General features: G+C 40.8%; 1 protein-coding gene across 7 annotated transcripts in view; it reads right to left on the bottom strand.

Moving 5' to 3' along the window:
- THADA (THADA armadillo repeat containing) overlaps nucleotides 1-20,263 on the bottom strand; it is a 313,719-nt gene that overhangs the window by 61,567 nt on the left and 231,889 nt on the right. For all 7 annotated transcript variants that reach the window (XR_003434060.1, XM_027113258.1, XM_027113257.1 and 4 more), the window contains one exon: nucleotides 15,981-16,075. Coding sequence is in view for 6 of the 7 variants with exons in the window: in XM_027113258.1 (XP_026969059.1) it covers nucleotides 15,981-16,075 (95 nt within the window). In the remaining variant the exon portion in view is untranslated. The remainder of the gene's footprint in view (nucleotides 1-15,980; nucleotides 16,076-20,263) is intronic.

Genomic DNA, 20,263 nt, shown 5'->3' with positions numbered 1-20,263 from the left:
GCAGTGAATTAGAAAGACCAGGCTCTGCTCTCATGGAGTTCCCATTTAGATGTGGACCACAGAACACCCTCTGCCCCTCTGCCAGAGTGAGGGGGTCTCTGGGCAGAACAGGAGGTTGGGATTAGAAACATGAGCAGCAGCAGTGACTAAAAAGGACGTATTGCTTTCCTCTCTAGCACAGCAGTTTCTCAGCCCGGGAGGTACATTAAATTTATCTGGAGAGTTTTAGAAAAACACTTATGTCAGGGGACACTTGACTGCATCTCTGGGGCGAGCCTGGTTTCAAGATGACCCAGGTGATTCTATTATTCAGCTGAGGTCACAGCTACTGTTTTATGGGCTCTGCACCCCACAGCACGTAGAGCTCACCAAATGGATCTCACAACCAGGATTTCTTCCTAGTGAAGCACAGTTTTGTGTCCTGCCCTACCAAATGCATTTCAAAGTTGAGATCAACACCAAGTACTTGTTTCCATTTTTGTGAGGGCCTGCTGTCCACAAGATACAAAACAAACAAACAAACAAACAAAAGATACAAAAAACCTCAAGTTAGTTCTTTGATGGCACTTAGTTCTTCTTCAGTCTGAGGTCTGGCAACCCTCTTCTCTAGAAGATAACTTTTCTACTTGCAATTTCAATTTTGCTGGCTTTGGGTTGCCTCCTTTCTATCTTTCCTGGAAAGTCAAGTGTTCCAATTAAAGAATCAAGTCCCTCCCCTTTAATCGCCCCATCTTATTTTTCATTACTTAGATGATTTTTATAAACTCTTGTTAATTGCAGTTTTTTCCCAGCCCTCCTTGTTTGGAATATCTTTGGAGTTTCCCAACAGTGTAGTCATTTTAGTCACCCAAGTATGTGTGACTGATTCTAAACATCCAATTTGATTTCACTTTTGAAATTAACTTCTTTTTTTCTTCTTTAGAGCAAGCATATTTCCAGCCTTCAAAGGAATGGCTTATTGGCTGGATTCACTTGGAAAGACAATACCTCCTGCTGTGCTATGTCCCGGTTCAATGGAGAAATAATTCTCAAGTTTGGAATTCAAGAATCAATCAAATATCAAAAACAATGTGACAGGCTGGTATAAGTTGCCAACATTTTATTTTGTAAAGAAAGGATGTTAAAAACCTACCATCTATTATTTCGTGAAAGAAAGGCTATTTGAACACCAAAAAAGTCATAGATTTTTAGTGTCATCATAAAGGACAATTTTTTAAAAAAATGTGGTTTAAAGAAAAATTTGCTATAGTTGTCATTTTGCTATAGTTTTATTGTGAAAATATCACCAGGGAGTAGCATTAGGGAACTGCAGCTTTGGAGAAGTTGATCAAGTTTCCTGAGGTTGATGTGTTTGGAGAACATGCCCAGCCTGAACAGAGGTGTCCTAGAGAGGAATGAAGGGACTTTGCCGAGTCCCTCAGGACAGCGAGTAGAGTGTCTGTGAGAAGGAGCAAAGTGGTCCATTCACACAATTCCCTCTGGGAATCTCAGATGTGTTATTTTAGCAGTTTTAGTTCTTTGACAAGTTGCAGATTTCAGTGTTATGTCTGCAACCTGAACAGTGATTGCTAAATTAACTGGATTTCAAAGCTGCCATTCTCTAACCAACCAAGGTAGGGCGCTAACATCAACCCAGGCTGCTGAAAGAGGATTTAAAAAGCAGCACTACCTAGAGCATGGTCAGCTCCTAGTTCCCAAATCCGTTCTATTATTTAGTGAAGTCAGTCTCCTCCCCAAAGGAGGAACACAGCCCCAAAGGGCAGGCCCATGGGGCATTTATCTTTGATTTTCTGAGCTACAGGTTTGTTAAAAAACAAAAAAAAATCAACGTAATTTTAAACGATTCATGTTAATCTAAATAGCTTTGACGAGAACATTCTGGAAAACAATGTGGATGATATCATTACCACATAATTATGGATATAGTGGAGTTTCACCATAAGAGCATTTAATTTAGGTGAATTTAACTCTAAGTACTCGGCAAACAGAGAGAAAGAGATTGAAAAATAACAATTAAGGGCTTCCCTGGTGGCCCAGTGGTTGAGAGTCCGCCTGCCGATGCAGGGGACACAGGCTCGTGCCCCGGTCTGGGAAGATCCCACATGCCGCGGAGCGGCTGGGCCCGTGAGCCATGGCTGCTGAGCCTGCGCGTCCGGAGCCTGTGCTCCACAATGGGAGAGGCCACAACAGTGAGAGGCCCGTGTACCGCAAAAAAAAAAAAAAAAGAAAAAAGAAAAATAACAATTAAAAGCGAGAGGGCAGTTTCACCTGACATTCCAATCACTGAGCATATCCCCAGGATGGTGGCTGTGCTGTTACCTTAGATGACTGGCTCTCAAACTTCGGCATACTCACCTCCAGAGTTCCTGATTCACTAGGTCTGGGACGGGGCCCCCCAAATCACACTTCTAACAAATCCTGGGTGATGCTGCTGCTGATGCAGGGACCACACTTTAAGAACCACTACTTCAGACCATCTGAGATCATCCGTGCTTCTCATAGTGTAAACATCTTGCCATGCCGAACGTGTATAATTCTAGTGTTTAATGGTATTTGTTTTTATACACCATGGCCCCTAATCATATGTCAACCCCTTCATCTAGTGCTCAACCAAAGAGCTCCTGAATATTACATAGTTCCTGGCCTTCGCTGTTAATGTCACGAACCAAGATAGCCTGATTGCTTTGTGCTGAGCTGGCCAAAATAAAAGGGGCCAGAGGAAGTAAGTGTACAGGCCCAAATTGACAGAGTTTTCTTGGCCCCAGTAGAGATGGTTATGGGAGAAGCTAAAACCCCAGTAATCACAGCAAACGTGCTCTACTTGTAAGCAGCAATCAGAATCCATAAAGGGGGAAGGATCCTCCTCAGGACTGAAAGGACCAACAAAACAGAAAAAAAAAATAGTTTCACTGCTATGGAGTAAGTCACTTACTGTGGATACCATGTAAATGGCAATGATATTGATTGTGCCGCTATGGTGGTCACTTGCCACTGACTGAGCCTCAGAAGAATGTTCTGTTTTCTGCCTGACCTTGCACATGCTGTTCCCTCTGGCTTGAATGAATAAATGAACAAATGAATTTCTCTTTCATATATTGTAATGGTTCTGAATTCTCTGATACCATTTGGTCAAGAAAATTTTGTAGAAATTTCCCCTATCCTTCCCCCCCTCAGAATCTACCCTCCTTAAAGAAGTAGAGAGTGAGGAAATACGAAGCAGATTTTACTTTTAAGGCATAATGAAAGGGCCAACTTTTTCTGTTTCAAAGATCTGTAGCTCTGGTTAGAGAGATCTGTAATCAGATCCAACAAAAGTTCTTATCTGGAACAGTTGATAAACTGGTTCTAAAAATAATCACAGATGATAATTTGTACACTCCGTGAATGTTAATGTCCTGTTATGCTATTTCTCAGTTAAAAAAAAACTGTATTTGTAGAGAAAAGGAAACCATAGGAACTACAACAACAACAACAACAAATCAACTGATTTAATAAATCTTGGCTTCTCCTTATCGAAGGGAAATTCCATTCTTCTATTTAATCCTCTGCCCCTCCCAGTAAACTGTAATCCAGACCCGAGGGGCCCTTCCAGTTACAAACACGTAGAATGACCTAGTGGAAGGGTTTGGAGACTAACTTTGTCTAGAGAAGTGCCCTGAACTGGTACTAGTTGTTTATTTCTTGCCTACTTTTGTTTCTAGGTCTCTGGACTCCTAGGTCTCTAGGTCTCATGCCCGGCTTTCATAGGTATGGTGCCTGACACACACCCCTTTGAAAACATTCCCCCTTTCCCTTGTCCCAGCCTATTCCCAAAGTATTTTTTTTAAGCACAGAATTCCTTATCTGCTGTTGAGGAAGAAGGAAGAGTTTCTGAGAATACTATTTGAAGGACTCTCTAGTCAACCCGTAAAATAGGCACAGTCCCAGTGGCTTGGACAACACGGAGTCAGAAGAGCTCTGGAAGGATTTGGGTAGGCTAAAAATGAGCTCATCAGGCACCGGGTGGGACCAGCAGTTTTTACTTCTCGCCTCCACCCATCATCCCATCCCTGCTTCTGCCCAACACTGGGAGGAAGTCAGGAAATACTTGTGGATAAACACATGACAACCCAAAGACACAAACATAAAATTACTTCTAAGTAATACACTGCTCTGGATTCTTTGTCAGCGAATTGCTTCTAAGGACAAAACTGGGAAATCAGAAACTTCCTTATCATCACACCTTAGACATCCCTGTTTAATTTAACCTTTTCCCCACAAAGGACCTCAGGCTTCTCTTCCACCCTTAGGCAATGAGATACAGTGTGAAATCAACTTGAGAGTCTTAGTAGCCGGCTGGGAAGACTCCTTTAAATAACTGGGGCTTACCTCTGTTGTCTCACCTGTAATGAGAGACTAGGACCACTGATTTCAATCCCTTGCCAGCACTACAGTTTACAGTTCTGGGAGACACAGACTCTAAGACTGAAGAGGTTCCTGGCACCACTGGACTACATCAATGTCTCTGGGAATGATGCTACAAGGTATAGTTTACAGCTGGCAAACCCAAGAGAGTCTGGCTGGACTGCAAATGCTACTTAATGTGAAGTCTGGCCCCAGCCAGGGAGGAATTAAGTAAATTCTGCCAGATGGGCAATGGAGGTGAGTCTGGGAGTAAGCATACCTGGCCATGGGACCAGCAGAAGCTCTGTCTCCTCCTCTGGATGAGATGACCATTCATTTCTTTGTTCTTGCTATCAATATTACTTCCTAATAGCTGCTTTTCTTACAGTGTTGGAGTTTTCCTTTTGTGTTACTTTTCATGGAGTTTTTACAGTTTTTTTCATGTGACCTTCACCTCAATCCTCTGAAGGTATTATCCCCACTTTGCAATTGAGGAACTAAGAGGTTTCAAAACAAAGTGATGAAAGTGATTTCTGCTTTAACCCATGAAAATTTAACTGCTACAGAAATTGCCCTTTGCCATAAACAACTAGAAAACTAGACAAATGTATGAAACTATCGTTTTTAAACATCAGACATGAGTAGTATGTTTCCCTGAGAGAAGGAAACAAACAAGGTAGGCCTTATAGTTGCCCTGGACTACTACCTAGAGGCAACTTCCATGCTCCAGCACAGAGAGGGGGAACCCAGAGCCCAGAGATCTTGCTGAGCCAGAACAACTGGATATTCATATGAAAAAAAACAAAAAAAGAGAACTTTGACCTTATCTCATGACATACATGAAAATTAGCTTAAAGTGGACCATGGATCTAAACGTAAAACCTTAAATAGCAAACTTTAGAAGAAAACCTGGGACTTCTCTGGTGGTCCAGTGGTTAAGATGCCATGCTTCCAATGCAAGGGGTTGGGGGTTCAATCCCTGGTCGGGGAACTAAGATCCCACATGCGGCGCGGCATGGCCAAAAAAAAGGAAAAAAAAAAACAAAGCAAACTTTAGAAGAAAACCTGAGAGAACATCATTGTGACCTTAGGATAGGCAAAGACTTCTTTACTAGGGCACAAAAAGCGTAAGACACAGAGAAAAAATGGATTAATCAGACTTCATCAAAATTAAAAACAGTTGCTCTTCAAAAGACATTGTTAAGGGTTTCCTTGGTGGCGCAGTGGTTGAGAGTCCGCCTGCCAATGCAGGGGACACGGGTTCGTGCCCCGGTCCGGGAAGATCCCACATGCCGCTGAGCGGCTGGGCCCGTGAGCCATGGCCGCTGAGCCTGTGCATCTGGAGCCTGTGCTCCGCAACGGGAGAGGCCACAACAGTGAGAGGCCCGCGTACCGCGAAAAAAAAAAAAAAAAGACATTGTTAAGAAAAAAGACAAGCAACAGATAGGTAGAAAATCTTTAACAAATGTTTGCATAAAATACTTATATCCAGAACACAGAACTTTCACTACTCAGTAGTAAGAAAAACACAATTTAAAAAAGAAATGTGCGAGAGATTTGAATAGACACTTTACCAAGAAAGATATATGTATGGCAAATACGGTACACGAAAAGGTGCTCAGCATAACTGGTCATTAGGGAAATGCAAATTAAAATCACAGTGAGACACCACTACACATGTACCAGAATGGCTAAAATTAACAAGAGGGGCAATATCACATCTAGATGAGGATGCAGAATAACTGGACCTCTCACACATTGTTGCTGGGAATGCAAAGTGGTAAGGCCCTTTGGAAAGCAGTTTGGCAGTTTCTTATTACCTAAAGAATCCTTATCATATGACCTAGTAATTCCTTTCCTAGGTTTTACTTATGAAGGATAAAAACATATGGCCACACAAATACTTCTATGCTCAGAGCTGCATTATTCACAATTTCCAAAAAGTGAAATAATGCTACCAGAGCTGCATTATCCACAATTTCCAAAAAGTGGAAGTGCCAAAATGTATTTCAACTGGTGAATTAATATAAACAACACATGCATATAATGGAATACTACTCAGCAAGAAAAAGTCATGACACATCACATTAATAAAGGACAAAAATTATACGATCATCTCATTAGATGCAGAAAAAGAATCTGACAAAATCCAACACTCTTTTATGATAAAAACACTCAACAAGCAAGAAACAGAAGAGACTTCTTCAACCTGATAAAGGACATCTATGAAAAACCCACAGCTAACACCATATTTAATGGTGAAAGTCTAAAAGCTCTCCTCCTAAGATCAGGAACAAGGCACTTCCATTCAACATTGTACTGGAAGTTCTAGCCGGGGTGATTAGGCAAGAAAAATAAATAAAAGGCATCCAGATTGGAGAGGAAGAAGTAAAACCTATCTCTATTGCACAGGACATGATTTCATATACAGAAAGTTCTAAGTCCACAAAAACAGACAAACAAACAAAAGTAAGTTCAATAAGGTCATGGGATAGAAGAGCAATATACAAATATCAACTACAGTTCTGTGTAGTAGCAACAGACAATCCAAAATTGAAATTAAGAAAATAATCTCATTTACAACAGCATCAAAAATAATAAAACAGGAATAAATTATTTAACAAAAGATGTTCATGAGGTGTACACTGAAAATTACAAAACATCACTGAAAAAAATTGAAGATCTAAATAAATGGAAGGACACCCTGTGTTCTGATCCAAATATCTGAAGATATAATATTATTATAGTGACAATACTCCTCAAATTGAACTACAGATTTAACATAATACCTATCAAAATCCTAATTGACTTTTCTTTTTCCAGAAGTTGGCAAGCTGACCCTAAAATCTGAATGAAAATGTAAGGACTCAGCCAAAATGATCTTGAAAACAAAGAACAAAGTTGGAGGACTCACACATCCTGATTTCAAGTTATCATAAAGCAACGATAATCAAGACAGTGTGGTCCTGGTATAAAGACAGACATACAGATCAATGAAATAGAACTGAGAGTCCAGAAAATCCATGTATTTATGGTCACTTGATTTTCTGACTGACAAAGGTGCCAAGACAATTCAGTGGGGAAAGGTGAGGTCCTTTAAACAAAGAGTGCTGGGACAAATGGATAGTCACATGCAAAAGGATGAGGCTGGACCTGTACCTCACACCATATACAAAAATTAACTCAAAATGGCTCAGAAACCGAAAAGTTAAGACATAAAACTATTAAATTCTTAAGAAGAAAATGTATACAAGTTTTTGTGACCTCGGATTAGGCAACAGTTTCTTAGATATGACATTAAAAGTATAAGGGACAAAAGAAAAAGCAGGTTGGACTTCATCAAAACTGAAAATTTTTGTACATTAAAGGACATTATCACAAAAGTCAAAAGTCAGTGCACAGAATGGGAGAAAAAATTTGCAAATCATATATCTGATAAGGAATTAATATCCAGAATATATAAAGAATTCTTACAACTCAAGAATGAAAAGACAAACAACACAGAGGATCAGAACAGACATTTCTCTAAAGAAGGTGCACAAGATGGCTCATTAGCATTAGAAAAGATGCCCAACATCATTAGCTATTAGGGAAATGCAAATCAAAAGCACAACGAAATACTACTTTATACCCACTAGGATGGCTATAATCAATAGATGGACAATAACAAGTATTGTCAAGGATGTGGAGAAATTGGAAACCTCATACATTGCCAGTGGGAATGTAAAATGGTGCAGTCTCTTTGGGAAAAGTTTGGCAATTCCTCAAAAACTTAAACTTAGAGTTGGCACATGGCCCAGCAGTTCTACTCCTAGGTAAATACCCAGGAGAACTGAAAGCATATATCCCCACAAAAACCTGTCCATGGATCTTCATAGCATTATTATTCATAACAGCCAAAAAGTGTAAACAATCCAAACGTCCATCAACTGATGAAACAAAACATGGCATATCTAACAATGGAATATCATTCAGTCATAAAAAAAGAAAAGACTCATGCTACAAAATGGATGAACCTTGAAAACTTTAAGTGAGAGAATCCAGACACAAAAGGCTATATGTTGTATGATTCCATTTACATGAAATGTTTAGAATAAGCTTTCAGAAACATCTTGCTTAACTAATTTAACTGACATGGGCAACTAGTTTCAGATTATCTGTGAGGACTGGGGTTAGAGTGGGGCAAGACAGGAACACATAGAAGACTGAAATCACGGATGTTCTGAGACCCCAGCTGCCCACTGGAACAGTATTTGACTCCTGGGGTGGAAATGTGAGTACGAAGGTTTCATGACATGGTTCTGTTACAGATCCAGACACTTGGCCCAACTCTCAACACTATTAACTCTGGTCACGGAAATGGGCAGTGGACCAGGAGCCAGGAAAGCTTGACTTTTTCACTAACCAGCTGTGTGACCTTGGGCAAGTCACTTAATTGTTACAGTTTCCGCTCTACTTACTGATGAAATGATCTCTAAACTCTAAAATTCTAAGAATTGTGGGCCACTGTACTCAGCACAGGGCTTGGAATTAACAAGGGGTCAATACCACATGAACCTAGCAATCTAATAACACATCCTGTATTATTCTTTCTGAATGGTAGCTAGGAATCATCTGCTCATTTTAGGAGCTCACTGTTCCCTGGGAAAGAGACTTTTGGCAAAAGCAACAGTTCAAATGACAGTCCCAGTGTTTTGGAGAAAGGCAACTAACTTATTGATAACAAAGCCTATTTTTTTTTTTTGAAATTTCATAGCTGCAGACCCATAAATACAAAGTCCCTAGAAGACTCTAAAAATATGTTCTCAATTCCCTTTTATCTCCCACCCAGAGCTGAGAGAATAGCATCAACTGTGTCATATTAAACACATCTGCGTCCAACACTGATAAAAGTGCATGACCGCGGGAACAGATAAGAATTGTTTTCAATTTGTTCAGATGGGATTGGTTAAATTTAACCTAATTAGACCAAATAATCAAAGCAGGTGTTTGTAAGTTGCCAATGTTTTTATTCTCTGTAATTGTTTGGCTATATTTCCCAGGAACTTAGGTAAAGGAAGTTATAATATGTCAAAAAAAATCACTGACCTTATATTTATTCTTGTCACACATATATTATTCATGTTCAAGGCAGTACAAATACAAGGCATCACTGAATACTTCTCACAGATTTTTACCACTTAACCACCATCAACATCTAAGCTGGCCTTTGGGAGGGCTTATGTTACCGAACTTCCATGATATAAACACAAGCAGTAAAAAATGAGAGCCTGTCTTCTAATCTTGTACTGATCTACAAGGCACACTGACTTGGCATTCAGACTATTTAGGGATCCTGACTTCATGCTCACAAGCTGGTCACTTTTAAGGCATTTAGAAGAAAAATAATAACAATAATAAAAGTTACATTCTAGTTAAAACAAAATGTTTATTGCACTTGGCAGAATGATGAGATCCGAACTATAAATGCCAACTAACAAAGAAACCACAAAATGCGGTTACCAGCAGCCTGGTATTAGGAAGTCTTTCATGCAGTGGCTGTAGGTCCACTTTCAAAGGGAAAAAGGGCAGGTAGCTGCCCGGGAGCGTTAAGCTTTCTCTTTCTAGTAACTAGCCCTGGGTACGCTCTCATATTATTCCACACACTCCGGAGACGGGAGATAGCAGTGCAGGCAAGAAAGTCCCCATAAAAGCATGTGATTGCGAAGCTACTGGGAAGGGGGATCCCTCTTTGAGGCCTGGGGATTCTGCAGCAGGGGCAGAAGCCCGGGAAGCTGAATCAACATAGGGGTCTAAGGCACCATCCCCGAGACAAGAAGTGGTTTTCCTGACTCAGGTCTGAGTGTGCTGCGGGACCACGTTGGAGGTGGCTGGAGAGCGCGGACTCTGCTCTCTTACTGTACAAGTGACGTCTGGCAGTTCTCTCTGTTCCTCAGTTCCCTCATGTCTAAAATGAAGAACCACTAGTACCTCCTTCACTAATGCGTGCAAAATGCTTGGCACAGTGCTCGGCATGGAGTTAAGTGCTCAGTACACATTGGCCATAATTATTATGATCCCTACAAGGGAGATGATACTGAAAATAATGTTTCCTAAAAATTAGAATATAATGGGCCTCCCATATACATTTCAGAGGTAGGGAAACAGCCTTTTGAGATCACTTACACGATGTGGGTAGGATGGACAAATCCTTCTCCACCTAAAACACTTTTTGGAAACTGTCATTATGTCCTTTCTTTATTTCTTTGGGAATAACTAATCCTCTTCAAGATTCATACTTTAATATGTAACATATAATTACAAAAGAAAGAACGGGGTTACATAAAATTAGTAAAATGGAGACTAGGAAAGGAAAAATCCACTCATAAACCCACCAAGAGAACTTAAACTGAAAGTCAGACAGTGCAAATAGGTAAGATATTTGTTTAAACACTTGGTAAAAGAAAATGTTCAATTCAGTAGCTGTGAAAAACACAAATTTAAGGGGTGTGGGCATAAGAGAGAAATAGAAAGTCCACCTCTCAGAAAAAAGGGAGTAAATATTTAGTCAAGTCTCAGATAGTATTTCAGTAAACAGATATTTCAATGGAAAATTTCCAACCTGAGAGCAAATAATTTAAGATGGGTTTAAAATGAGAATGAAAGCTCTCCATTTCCCTGTCCCTGCCCAGACCTGTAACCCAGCCTCTGAGTCCTTGGAGCAGTTAGGCTCTTTCTTCCTCATCCCCCCAACTCCAATTGGAGACTATAATTTTCTTTCTAGCAGGAAACTGATACATACTAATGATGACAGCTGGATTCAGAAGAGGAAAAAGAATACAGGGGACAGAGAGTCCTTGTGGGTTTAAATCACTTTAAAACTCAAAACAAAACCCCCAGATTTGGAATTTTTAAAACCTAGTTAATGGCTAAGGAAACCTCAAATGATTGGGAAGTACTAAGATAAAAGTCTGAATTACACAAAACACATCATTATCTTAAGCTGTTCTAATCATCTTCTCTGCCTTTCCCCTTCACTGGTTTTCTCATTGTTTATGCCCCCAGCCCTTCAATGTTCTAAGACATTTTAGAGGTAGAAATAGCCTTCCAAGGTCACTTACAGAATAGTGTTTGAGAGGAGACAGGCAGATCCTCCTCTGTCCAAAAAAGTTTCCCAGAAATTGACATTACTTCTTTTCTTTTAGAACAATTAATCTCCTTTAAGATTCATACTTAGATACAGTTACTGTTGAAATACATGTATATACACACACATGAATAAAACAATTATGTTATGTAAAATTGGTAAAATGGAAAATAAGAGGAAGAAATCCCCCTAAAATCACACCATGCTAAAACAACTATTTCCAGCATTGTACTGCCTTTAACTCTAGTCCTCCACTTTGGACCCCCCATCTCCCAAACCCTCAATGATGGTTATGACAATGCCCTGACATTCCATGAATGCATTTACAGTTACATTCTTTTTCCGTGGCAAAGGAACCTGGCTCCATTAAGGATCCTAAGACTCCTTTAAGGATGGGGGCACAGAAAATGTCACTCTGTCTTAAAAACCACGTGACCCTACCCTCTGTCTTATATCCTCCGATAATCTCTTTTGCCTACAGGGTCAAGTTTGAGCTCCTTAGACTTTGGACCATGCCGCTCTCCTTGACTGAGTTCCCGTCTCCCAGCCTCACTTCTAGTCACACCTCCTGTCCTTGAACCCAACACTGCAATCGCACTGTCCCAGTTCTTTGAAAGCTGTGCTGACGTGAGCGCCTGTGGCTGCAGACATGCTCCCTCCTCTGTCTATAATACCCACCTGTCCTTTGCCCATCTGGTGAATTTCTACTCATCTTCAAAACTCTGCTCAACTACCTCCTCCTCTATGAAGGCTTCCTTGTCCTCCCAAGTAGAAACGACCTTTCATTCTTTAGTGCCTCCAATGTATCCCATACACACTTCCTTTATAGCATCTGTAATCCCTTTTTGGACCTACGTATAAGCCCCAAACATATCATGTGTCTCTCCAGATGTAGGTGCTTAACTTGTCTGACGTTAGCACGTCATGTCTGATGAACAACAAAAACATAATGAACAATAACCACAAGATGATCCTTTTCTGGATCAGTCAGAGGGGCAGGAGCATCCCTAATCAAGTGGATTCCAAAGTGGATTCTTGACATTCCATGCCAGGTATGCTTCAGTGTTTTCCTAGGAAAGCAGGCATTTCTTCTTTCTTGAAAATGTTGAAGAACATGAGGAGAGTTGTAAGTGTGAGGGATTGACCATAACTCTGCCAGGCTGCAGGAAACTGGATTAGATTCATAGTTTCCAGCCAGTGATAATTATAACGATGATAATAATATTAATGGTAGCTAAAATTTATTGAGCACTTATTCTGTGCCATACAAAGTACATTCTTTACATAGGACTTTACATGTGTTAGTTGACAACCACTCTAAGGTATAGATCCTATTATATCCCCAGTTACAATTGAGGAGAAGTGTCTCAAAGAGGGTAAATGACTTGCCTAAGGTCACGAAAGCTAGTAAATGGCAGACCTGGGATTCAAACCTAGGGATCTAGCTTTAAAGCCTATGTAGTGTACTCCCTACTCTGAGCTCTGTGAGCTTTAGAGGTAGATAGATGTGTATTTACAAACATATAATATATACATTTGATTTGAATTTGGAAAATGAATTTACGTGTGATTGATGCATGAGTTTAAATAAGATTTGTATCTTGATGACACCTGTTACTATTCTAAAAACTGAGGAAAATTCTGCATTTCAATCAATCAGTTAATAACAAATCCATTTAACGCAGGCCTACTACTTGCTTAGTTGGGGGACACAGGACCTAACCACGATCCATTCTTTCAAGGCATTTACAAGGTAAAACTGTCACGACAATACTTAGAAATCATACTGAAATCTACACATCCAGGTAAGTGATCACCTTGTTTCGTGATACACTTAGCTATTGCTCAAACTGCCTTTGGAAATAATTTATGAAACACACAAGAATCGATTTAACTATTTTAAGCTCACAGTTTACTTTTATCCTAAACAGTGCTATCTACCTTAACTGCCATTTTATTTGACATTTGGTTCGTTCTAAACATCTAATTCATCCTCAAAGGAGGCGAATTTGCTACCGCTATTTGTGTGGATGTAGTATATGAATACATACAGTCATATAGAAGACACATACATATATATCCTGTGGTTTACGAGGGCAATTCCCAAAGGACTGGAAAAAATCAGTGCTTGTCCAATAGGAATATATGAGCCATATATGTAATTTTTGATTTTCTGATAGCCACATTTTAAAAAGAAACAGATGAAATTAACTTTAATAATACTTTTCTTTTTTTTTTTTTTTTTTGCAGTATGCGGGCCTCTCACTGCTGTGGCCTCTCCCGTTGCGGAGCACAGGCTCCGGACGCGCAGGCCCAGCGGCCATGGCTCACGGGCCCAGCCGCTCCGCAGCATGTGGGATCCTCCCGGACCGGGGCACGAACCTGTGTCCCCTGCATCGGCAGGCGGTCTCTCAACCACTGTGCCACCAGGGAAACCCTAATGATACTTTTAATTTAAACAAATATATCAAAAATATTATCATTCCAATGTGTAATCAATGTAAAAATTATTGAGAAATTTAACCTTTTTTTCATACTAAGTCTTCGAAATTTGGTGTGTATTTTATTCCTATAGAACACCTCAACTTCGATCAGCCACATCTCAGTTGTTCAAGAGCCGCATGTGGTTAGTGACTGCCATACTGTAGAGTGCAGGATTAAATATTTAGAGCTATAGCTGTCATGTTAGAAAAAGAGTAAAAGTGCCCCACCCCTTGCATATCTTACTCTGAAAAGTAATGACTCTAAGAGGTATAATACATTGATGCAAGTGAAATACTGCTGAGTAATAAACAACAGCTTGTGATCACATTTAATTGGGGCACAAACGCTAAATAATGCAAGAGTTTGTGGAAAGGATGATTCCAAAAGGCCGAAGTCATCTTCATGGAGGAACCTAGCTCATCAGTAAAGGACAGGCAATTGGAGAAGAAAGAAGGGTATTTTACAACATTCAAGGGTTAAACCCTTCCAGACAAGGAATAATGGTACGAATACACCAAGAAACACTTAGTCCAGAAAAACCTAATGATTATAGTCAACCACACAACTATGATAGGAACCCAGTGAATGGATTTGTAAGTAGTGAGCCACTCTTTCACAGACAAGGCTCTTTAGACATTAAGCAGAGAAGTATTACTAAGCTACATGAAATTTGGAACTGAAATACAAAAATGGTAGAAACCCCACATGATTTACTTGGTAACACCTGATTCATAATCTCTTTATATAAAATCTCTGGACCCCAGTTAACTCAAGTGTAAAATAAAGTGGACGCAACCCTGAGGTCCCTTATAGCTAGGGTGACCTGTGATTTATTGTGCAAACCTGGACACTTTCAAGAGTAAAAGGGGCACTATTAATAATTATGCTGGGGTAAGAGGTATAAACTAGAAGTGTTTCACAGCCATAAAACTATATGATCCTCTTCTACCAAAAGGATGCAACAGCTACCCCTATGCAGGGACGTGGAGCTGATCAAAGTCCAGGTGTGTTCTTATTACCTCTGCATGGCCACAGGGGCCTTGTGGGCTAATATGCATTGATACGAGTGAGGCAGCTTCGCACCTCCCCCCCAAAGCATTTTAAATTGGCTTGAATTTGGGAACAGGGTTCCATATGGACAGAGCTGGACTCTGACAGCCTGAATATATTTACTGAAGACAACAAATCATTGACAGACTAAATGTAACAGAGGAAAGGCCTGGCCTGCTTGTACTCAAAATCTGACTTTGTAATTGTAGCCTCCTTTAGACAGGCCTAATCAATTAGAAGAGGCTGATTTTAACCAGTTGCAGGCTCATTACCCTGCATTCCAGTTTGTGTTGATGAAAATCAGTTTCAGTCTGTGGCCTGGAACTCATGTACAGCACTTCCTGAGGCCTCTTATATAAACACATCAAAACATTTTTTTATTTGGAGCTGCCCCTCTCCCTTTTAAGAAAACCACTTTGTGAATCATGATGAAAATAGAACAACTGCATGTGGATCTGGGGCCCATACCAGGAAATATACATGACACCAAGGAACATGTATAAAGTCAGAGCTCGAGGTAGCGAGGGGTGGATTTGAGATTGAGTCTCAAATATCCGGGCTCCAGCATCAAATGAGTCCACTAGGCTATCTCTACAAAATGGAACAGAATGAACTCTGAGTTATTGAAAATGATGACCTTTCAAAGAAAATGCATGAAATAGGAAAGAGCCAAGGTCTCAGAAATACAGAGGTATCTGAGTAGAGTCCAGACTCTTCCCTGAATGACCAAATAGAAAACAAACTTGCAACTAAACAAGGACAAGTTTCCTTGGGAAGCTTCTGTGAGGAAACCGTATGATACTATGTTTAATTTTGATATGTGGTTAGTCCTGCAAAAGTAGAAGGTGGGCGAGTGCGTAGTAGAGCCGCTCAGTACCCTACCTACATTTCAAAGACCTGTAATCATTCCAAAATATTATACAAATATGACTTATACCTGGCCGGTTGTCTTTTGAGGGTTTGTCAAGACAGCAAGTCAACAGGAAGAGAATATCAATATACACAGCTCTGGTCACCAAACATGGATTTTGCCTAGAAAAGTAAAGAACAGAAAATAAATTGATATTTTCTCTCTCTGAAGCCTGAGTCACAGAAAAGAGAAAATGGGTATTTTCTACCAGGCACGTCATGAGGCTCAGAGTTGTAATGAATGCTAAAAATGATGGACAGTCACCAATGGTGAGAACACACGAGCAAGTCAAGGAGAAAATGAAGTCCTAGTGCATATGGTGGAGGTTGGGGCTGTGAGTGTACGAAACAGAGAAAACTCTATGCTCTGGCTCCAAAGAAAATTAACTGAAAACAGACGACAACCAATATCTGATCCCAGTTATTTGGAAACAAGGGGGTGGGGGGAATACGACACCATTTTCTGTTATCTTCCTCTGAACTGGACAAATTTAGGGGGAAAATCATTGGTTATGAATATCACTGATTTAGCATTTCGGAGGAGAATTGCACTCACATATGATAAACCATATTTACGGACTTAAAATAACCAGCTGAAAAAACAAACACGCGAAAAGCATTAACAAACGCTGCAACAGACATTCCTTTCCCGATAAATGAGATTTTTTTCTTTTTTCAATAAATGGAGCAGCTCTTTTTTACGCTTTGAACCACACGCTGGAAAAAGTAAGTGGGCTCCGATTTAGGGGGTCTAGATAAAAAGAATGAAGACCTTCATTTGAGTACAGCACCGAAAGTCCCTGGCTCTGAGCCTCAGTTCATATTGACCATGAAAAGGGCCCAAACCTCCTCGGTGCACTAAGAACTCAGGGCAAGCAGTAGAAACAGTAGGGACAGATCTGGGTTTGAATGCTGGCTTTGCCACTTAGTATCTCTGTGACCTGAATCAGATTCCTGAACGTGTACAACTGACACCCTAATCACCTCACCTCACGGTGAATCACTGTGAGCATTGATGTGGTACATTCCCTGCCCTGCTCCCCAGCCTCCGACCTACGATGAGGGAAGGGCACAAGTTCTGGTTAGTATATTTCCATCTGGCTTGATCCCTCAATCCATCCTTCTCACTCCCTGTAAATTAACAGTTTTACCATTTCCCTAAAGTTTATTCACGCTCTGTCCTGAACTGCCCATATCCTAGGGATACGCATGATTTGCATGAAAAGGAAATCAGATACTTTTACGTTAAAACTGTCTTGTTTCAAGGTCTCCCCATTGTTGACCTGCCTCACTTCTGTCCCACTGACTTGCTTCACCTACAGTATCTGCTTGCTCCCTGACATAACTACTAGTTTATGTGTATACCTCACATTTGGCCTAATTTCATACCTACGCCTGGCTATTTTAAAAAATTAGTTTTAAAAAACAGGTAACACATGCACATGGTATAAAAATAATTCAAACAGTACAAAAGGGTATGCAGTAAAAATAAAGTTCCTTTTCCATGCCCCCACCATCTACCCACATGTTCTATTCCCCTGAGGCAACCGCTATTACTACTTTCTACAGTATACCCTGCCAGACACATTCTATTCATTTACAAGCATCTATCTATAGCTACCCACTTGTTTATTTTTATATAAGTAGTGGTTTACTACATACTAAGTTCTGAGTATTACTTTTTTTCCTGCTAATATATTTTAGATATATCATTCTATTAAAAACAGAGATTGTTTAACTTATTATTATTTTTTTTTTTTGTGGTACACGGGCCTGTCACTGTTGTGGCCTCTCCCGTTGCGGAGCACAGGCTCCGGACACGCAGGCTCAGCGGCCATGGCTCACGGGCCCAGCCGCTCTGCAGCATGTAGGATCTTCCCGGACCGGGGCACGAACCCGTGTCTCCTGCATCGGCAGGCGGACTCTCATCCACTGCGCCACCAGGGAAGCCCTTGCCTTATTTGTTAAATGGTTGTGAACTGCTCCATTTCATGGATGTACCTGTCCCCTACTGAAATAATTCAGATTGTTAAAGATACTTTGCTGAAAACAACGCTGCAATAAAGATATATGTAACTGAGTTTTATGCATATGAATGAGTACTCAAAAGAGAAATCCCTAAAAGCCGAATTGCTGGATCAAGATATTTGCACATTTAAAATTTTGCTTGATTTTGATAAGATGCTCACCAAAGAGACTGTACCTATTTATACTTTCACCAACAGTGTGTAAGAATCCCACCCACCAACAACCTGACCAACACAGTAATTAAACTTTTAGACCTTTGCCAAGCTAAGTGAAAAATAGTATCTCATTGTTTTAAGTCACAATTATTTTATTATAAGTGAGGTTAACCATCCCTTCATATGCTACTCATATGAATTTCCTTTTCTGTGAACTGTAATCAAATCTCCTGTCCATTATGTTATTGGTCTTTTCCTTATTGATTTGTAGGACCTCTTTGTATATTAAGGAAATCTGCCCTTTGTCACATGTGTTGCAAATATGTTTTTGCAGTTTATCATCTGTCTTTTAACTTTATTTATATTTTTTTGCAATTCAAAAATGTTTAGTTTTATGCAGTCAAATATATTAATATTTTTATCTATGCCTTCTGGATTTTATGTCATGCTAACACTCTAACCCTTCTCCAAGATAAATATAGATATACATTTTTAAATTTTCCCATATTTTCTTCTAGTACTTTACAGTTCCTTTTTTTGTTCTTGTTAACATTTTGATCTATTTGGAATTCCCCCTTCCCAAATGTTACCCCTATCTTTTGTCTCTATCCAATTTTCCCCAGGTCAGTCCATAACTTGACCTGTGAAGTTGAAAAGCCCACAGTCTATGAAAACTTCTTTAATGATATTTCCAGTTCTGGCATTTCCACTGTTTAACAGGTGGGATATCCTCCCCTCCCCGCAGAGAAATGGTCACTCAAGAAAGAAAGCAAGAAAACCTAATGCCAGGGGTTAATGAATTATCAGACATGAAGCACAGGGCTGAATAATAAATGGTCTGCAGATAGCAGGTGGAAGGCCTCCTGAGCATCCAGCTTTGAGCTAGGTGCTGGGAAGAGATACACATGAAATGATTTCTGACCTCGGAGAGTTTTGTCTCATTATGGAGACAGAAACAAAGACAAACTTCAGGACAGGATGTAAGGAGTTAAGGGAAAGAACACATTAGGGTGGACTGGAGACATGGAAATGGGTTTATGAAGATGTAATTCCAACTGGACTGTGAACGATGGGAAGAATTTAGATAGACAAAGTTGACAAGGAAGGGGATTTTGAGAGGGGGCAACAGATGTAGGAAGAAATGAGTTTGGCTTGTCCAGGGACCTGGAGAGACCAGTCTGGGAAGACAGAGAATGTATTGAGAAGGTGGAAACAAGAGTGAGGCAAGCCAGGCTTTCAGGAGTTGGGATACTCCGTGCTAACTCGTGCTCCTTGGTGTGCTCCTTGCTCCATTTGGCCTCATAGAGTCATAGCTTCTCACTCTAGATGTTTTTCTGCTGGTGAAGCCATATGGAACCATCAAGGGAAGTTTTTGGGAAACTGGTTTGACTTTCAAGTCTGGAGGAACTCAGGGGCCTCCCCTCCTACCCCTGACCCTACAGGGTTTCAAGCCTACTTTCCATGAGATTTTTAGCTAGGTTAATATATATTTTTTAAATTTCTAAATGAATAGGGAGGAAAGGCTGGCAATCTTTAAAGCCCCTGCCAGGCTGAAGTGTTCTGCATCTTCTCTCTTTTTTTTTGGTGGTACGCGGGCCGCTCACTGTTGTGGCCTCTCCTGTTGTGGAGCACAGGCTCCGGACGCGCAGGCTCAGCGGCCATGGCTCACGGGCCCAGCCGCTTCGCGGCATGTGGGATCTTCCCGGACCGGGGCACGAACCTGTGTCCCCTGCACCGGCAGGCGGACTCTCAACCACTGCGCCACCAGGGAAGCCCTGCATCTTCTCTTGACCTGGCACAGGCTGCCGAGCTTGCAGGCCTCCTGGGACACCGCAGGGACCACTCTGACTGCTCCCATAACTGTGAGGCTCTAGGCCAAGTCTAACGTAGTCTAACGAGATCATGGGAGGCTCCCTCAAAGGCTGCTGCTCTTGATTCCAGGAAACAGAGAGGATCTGGGGCTACAAAGGAGTCCATCCATGGCTTCTCCTTTGAGACTGACTCGGAGAGAAATTCTGGCCTGGAGTCCGCTGTTCGAGGCTCCACCCTCGAGGACAGCCACAGCCTCAGCCTCAGAACATCGCCGTCTGGAATCAGAGTTGGGCTTCACTCTGAACTGGCTTCTAAG

This window comes from Aethalodelphis obliquidens, unplaced genomic scaffold, assembly GCF_003676395.1.
Source record: "Aethalodelphis obliquidens isolate GAN/ISIS:26980383/991018 unplaced genomic scaffold, ASM367639v1 scaffold12, whole genome shotgun sequence".
NCBI classification, from domain to species: domain Eukaryota; kingdom Metazoa; phylum Chordata; class Mammalia; order Artiodactyla; family Delphinidae; genus Aethalodelphis; species Aethalodelphis obliquidens.
This window is presented reverse-complemented; position numbering and strand designations above follow the sequence as displayed.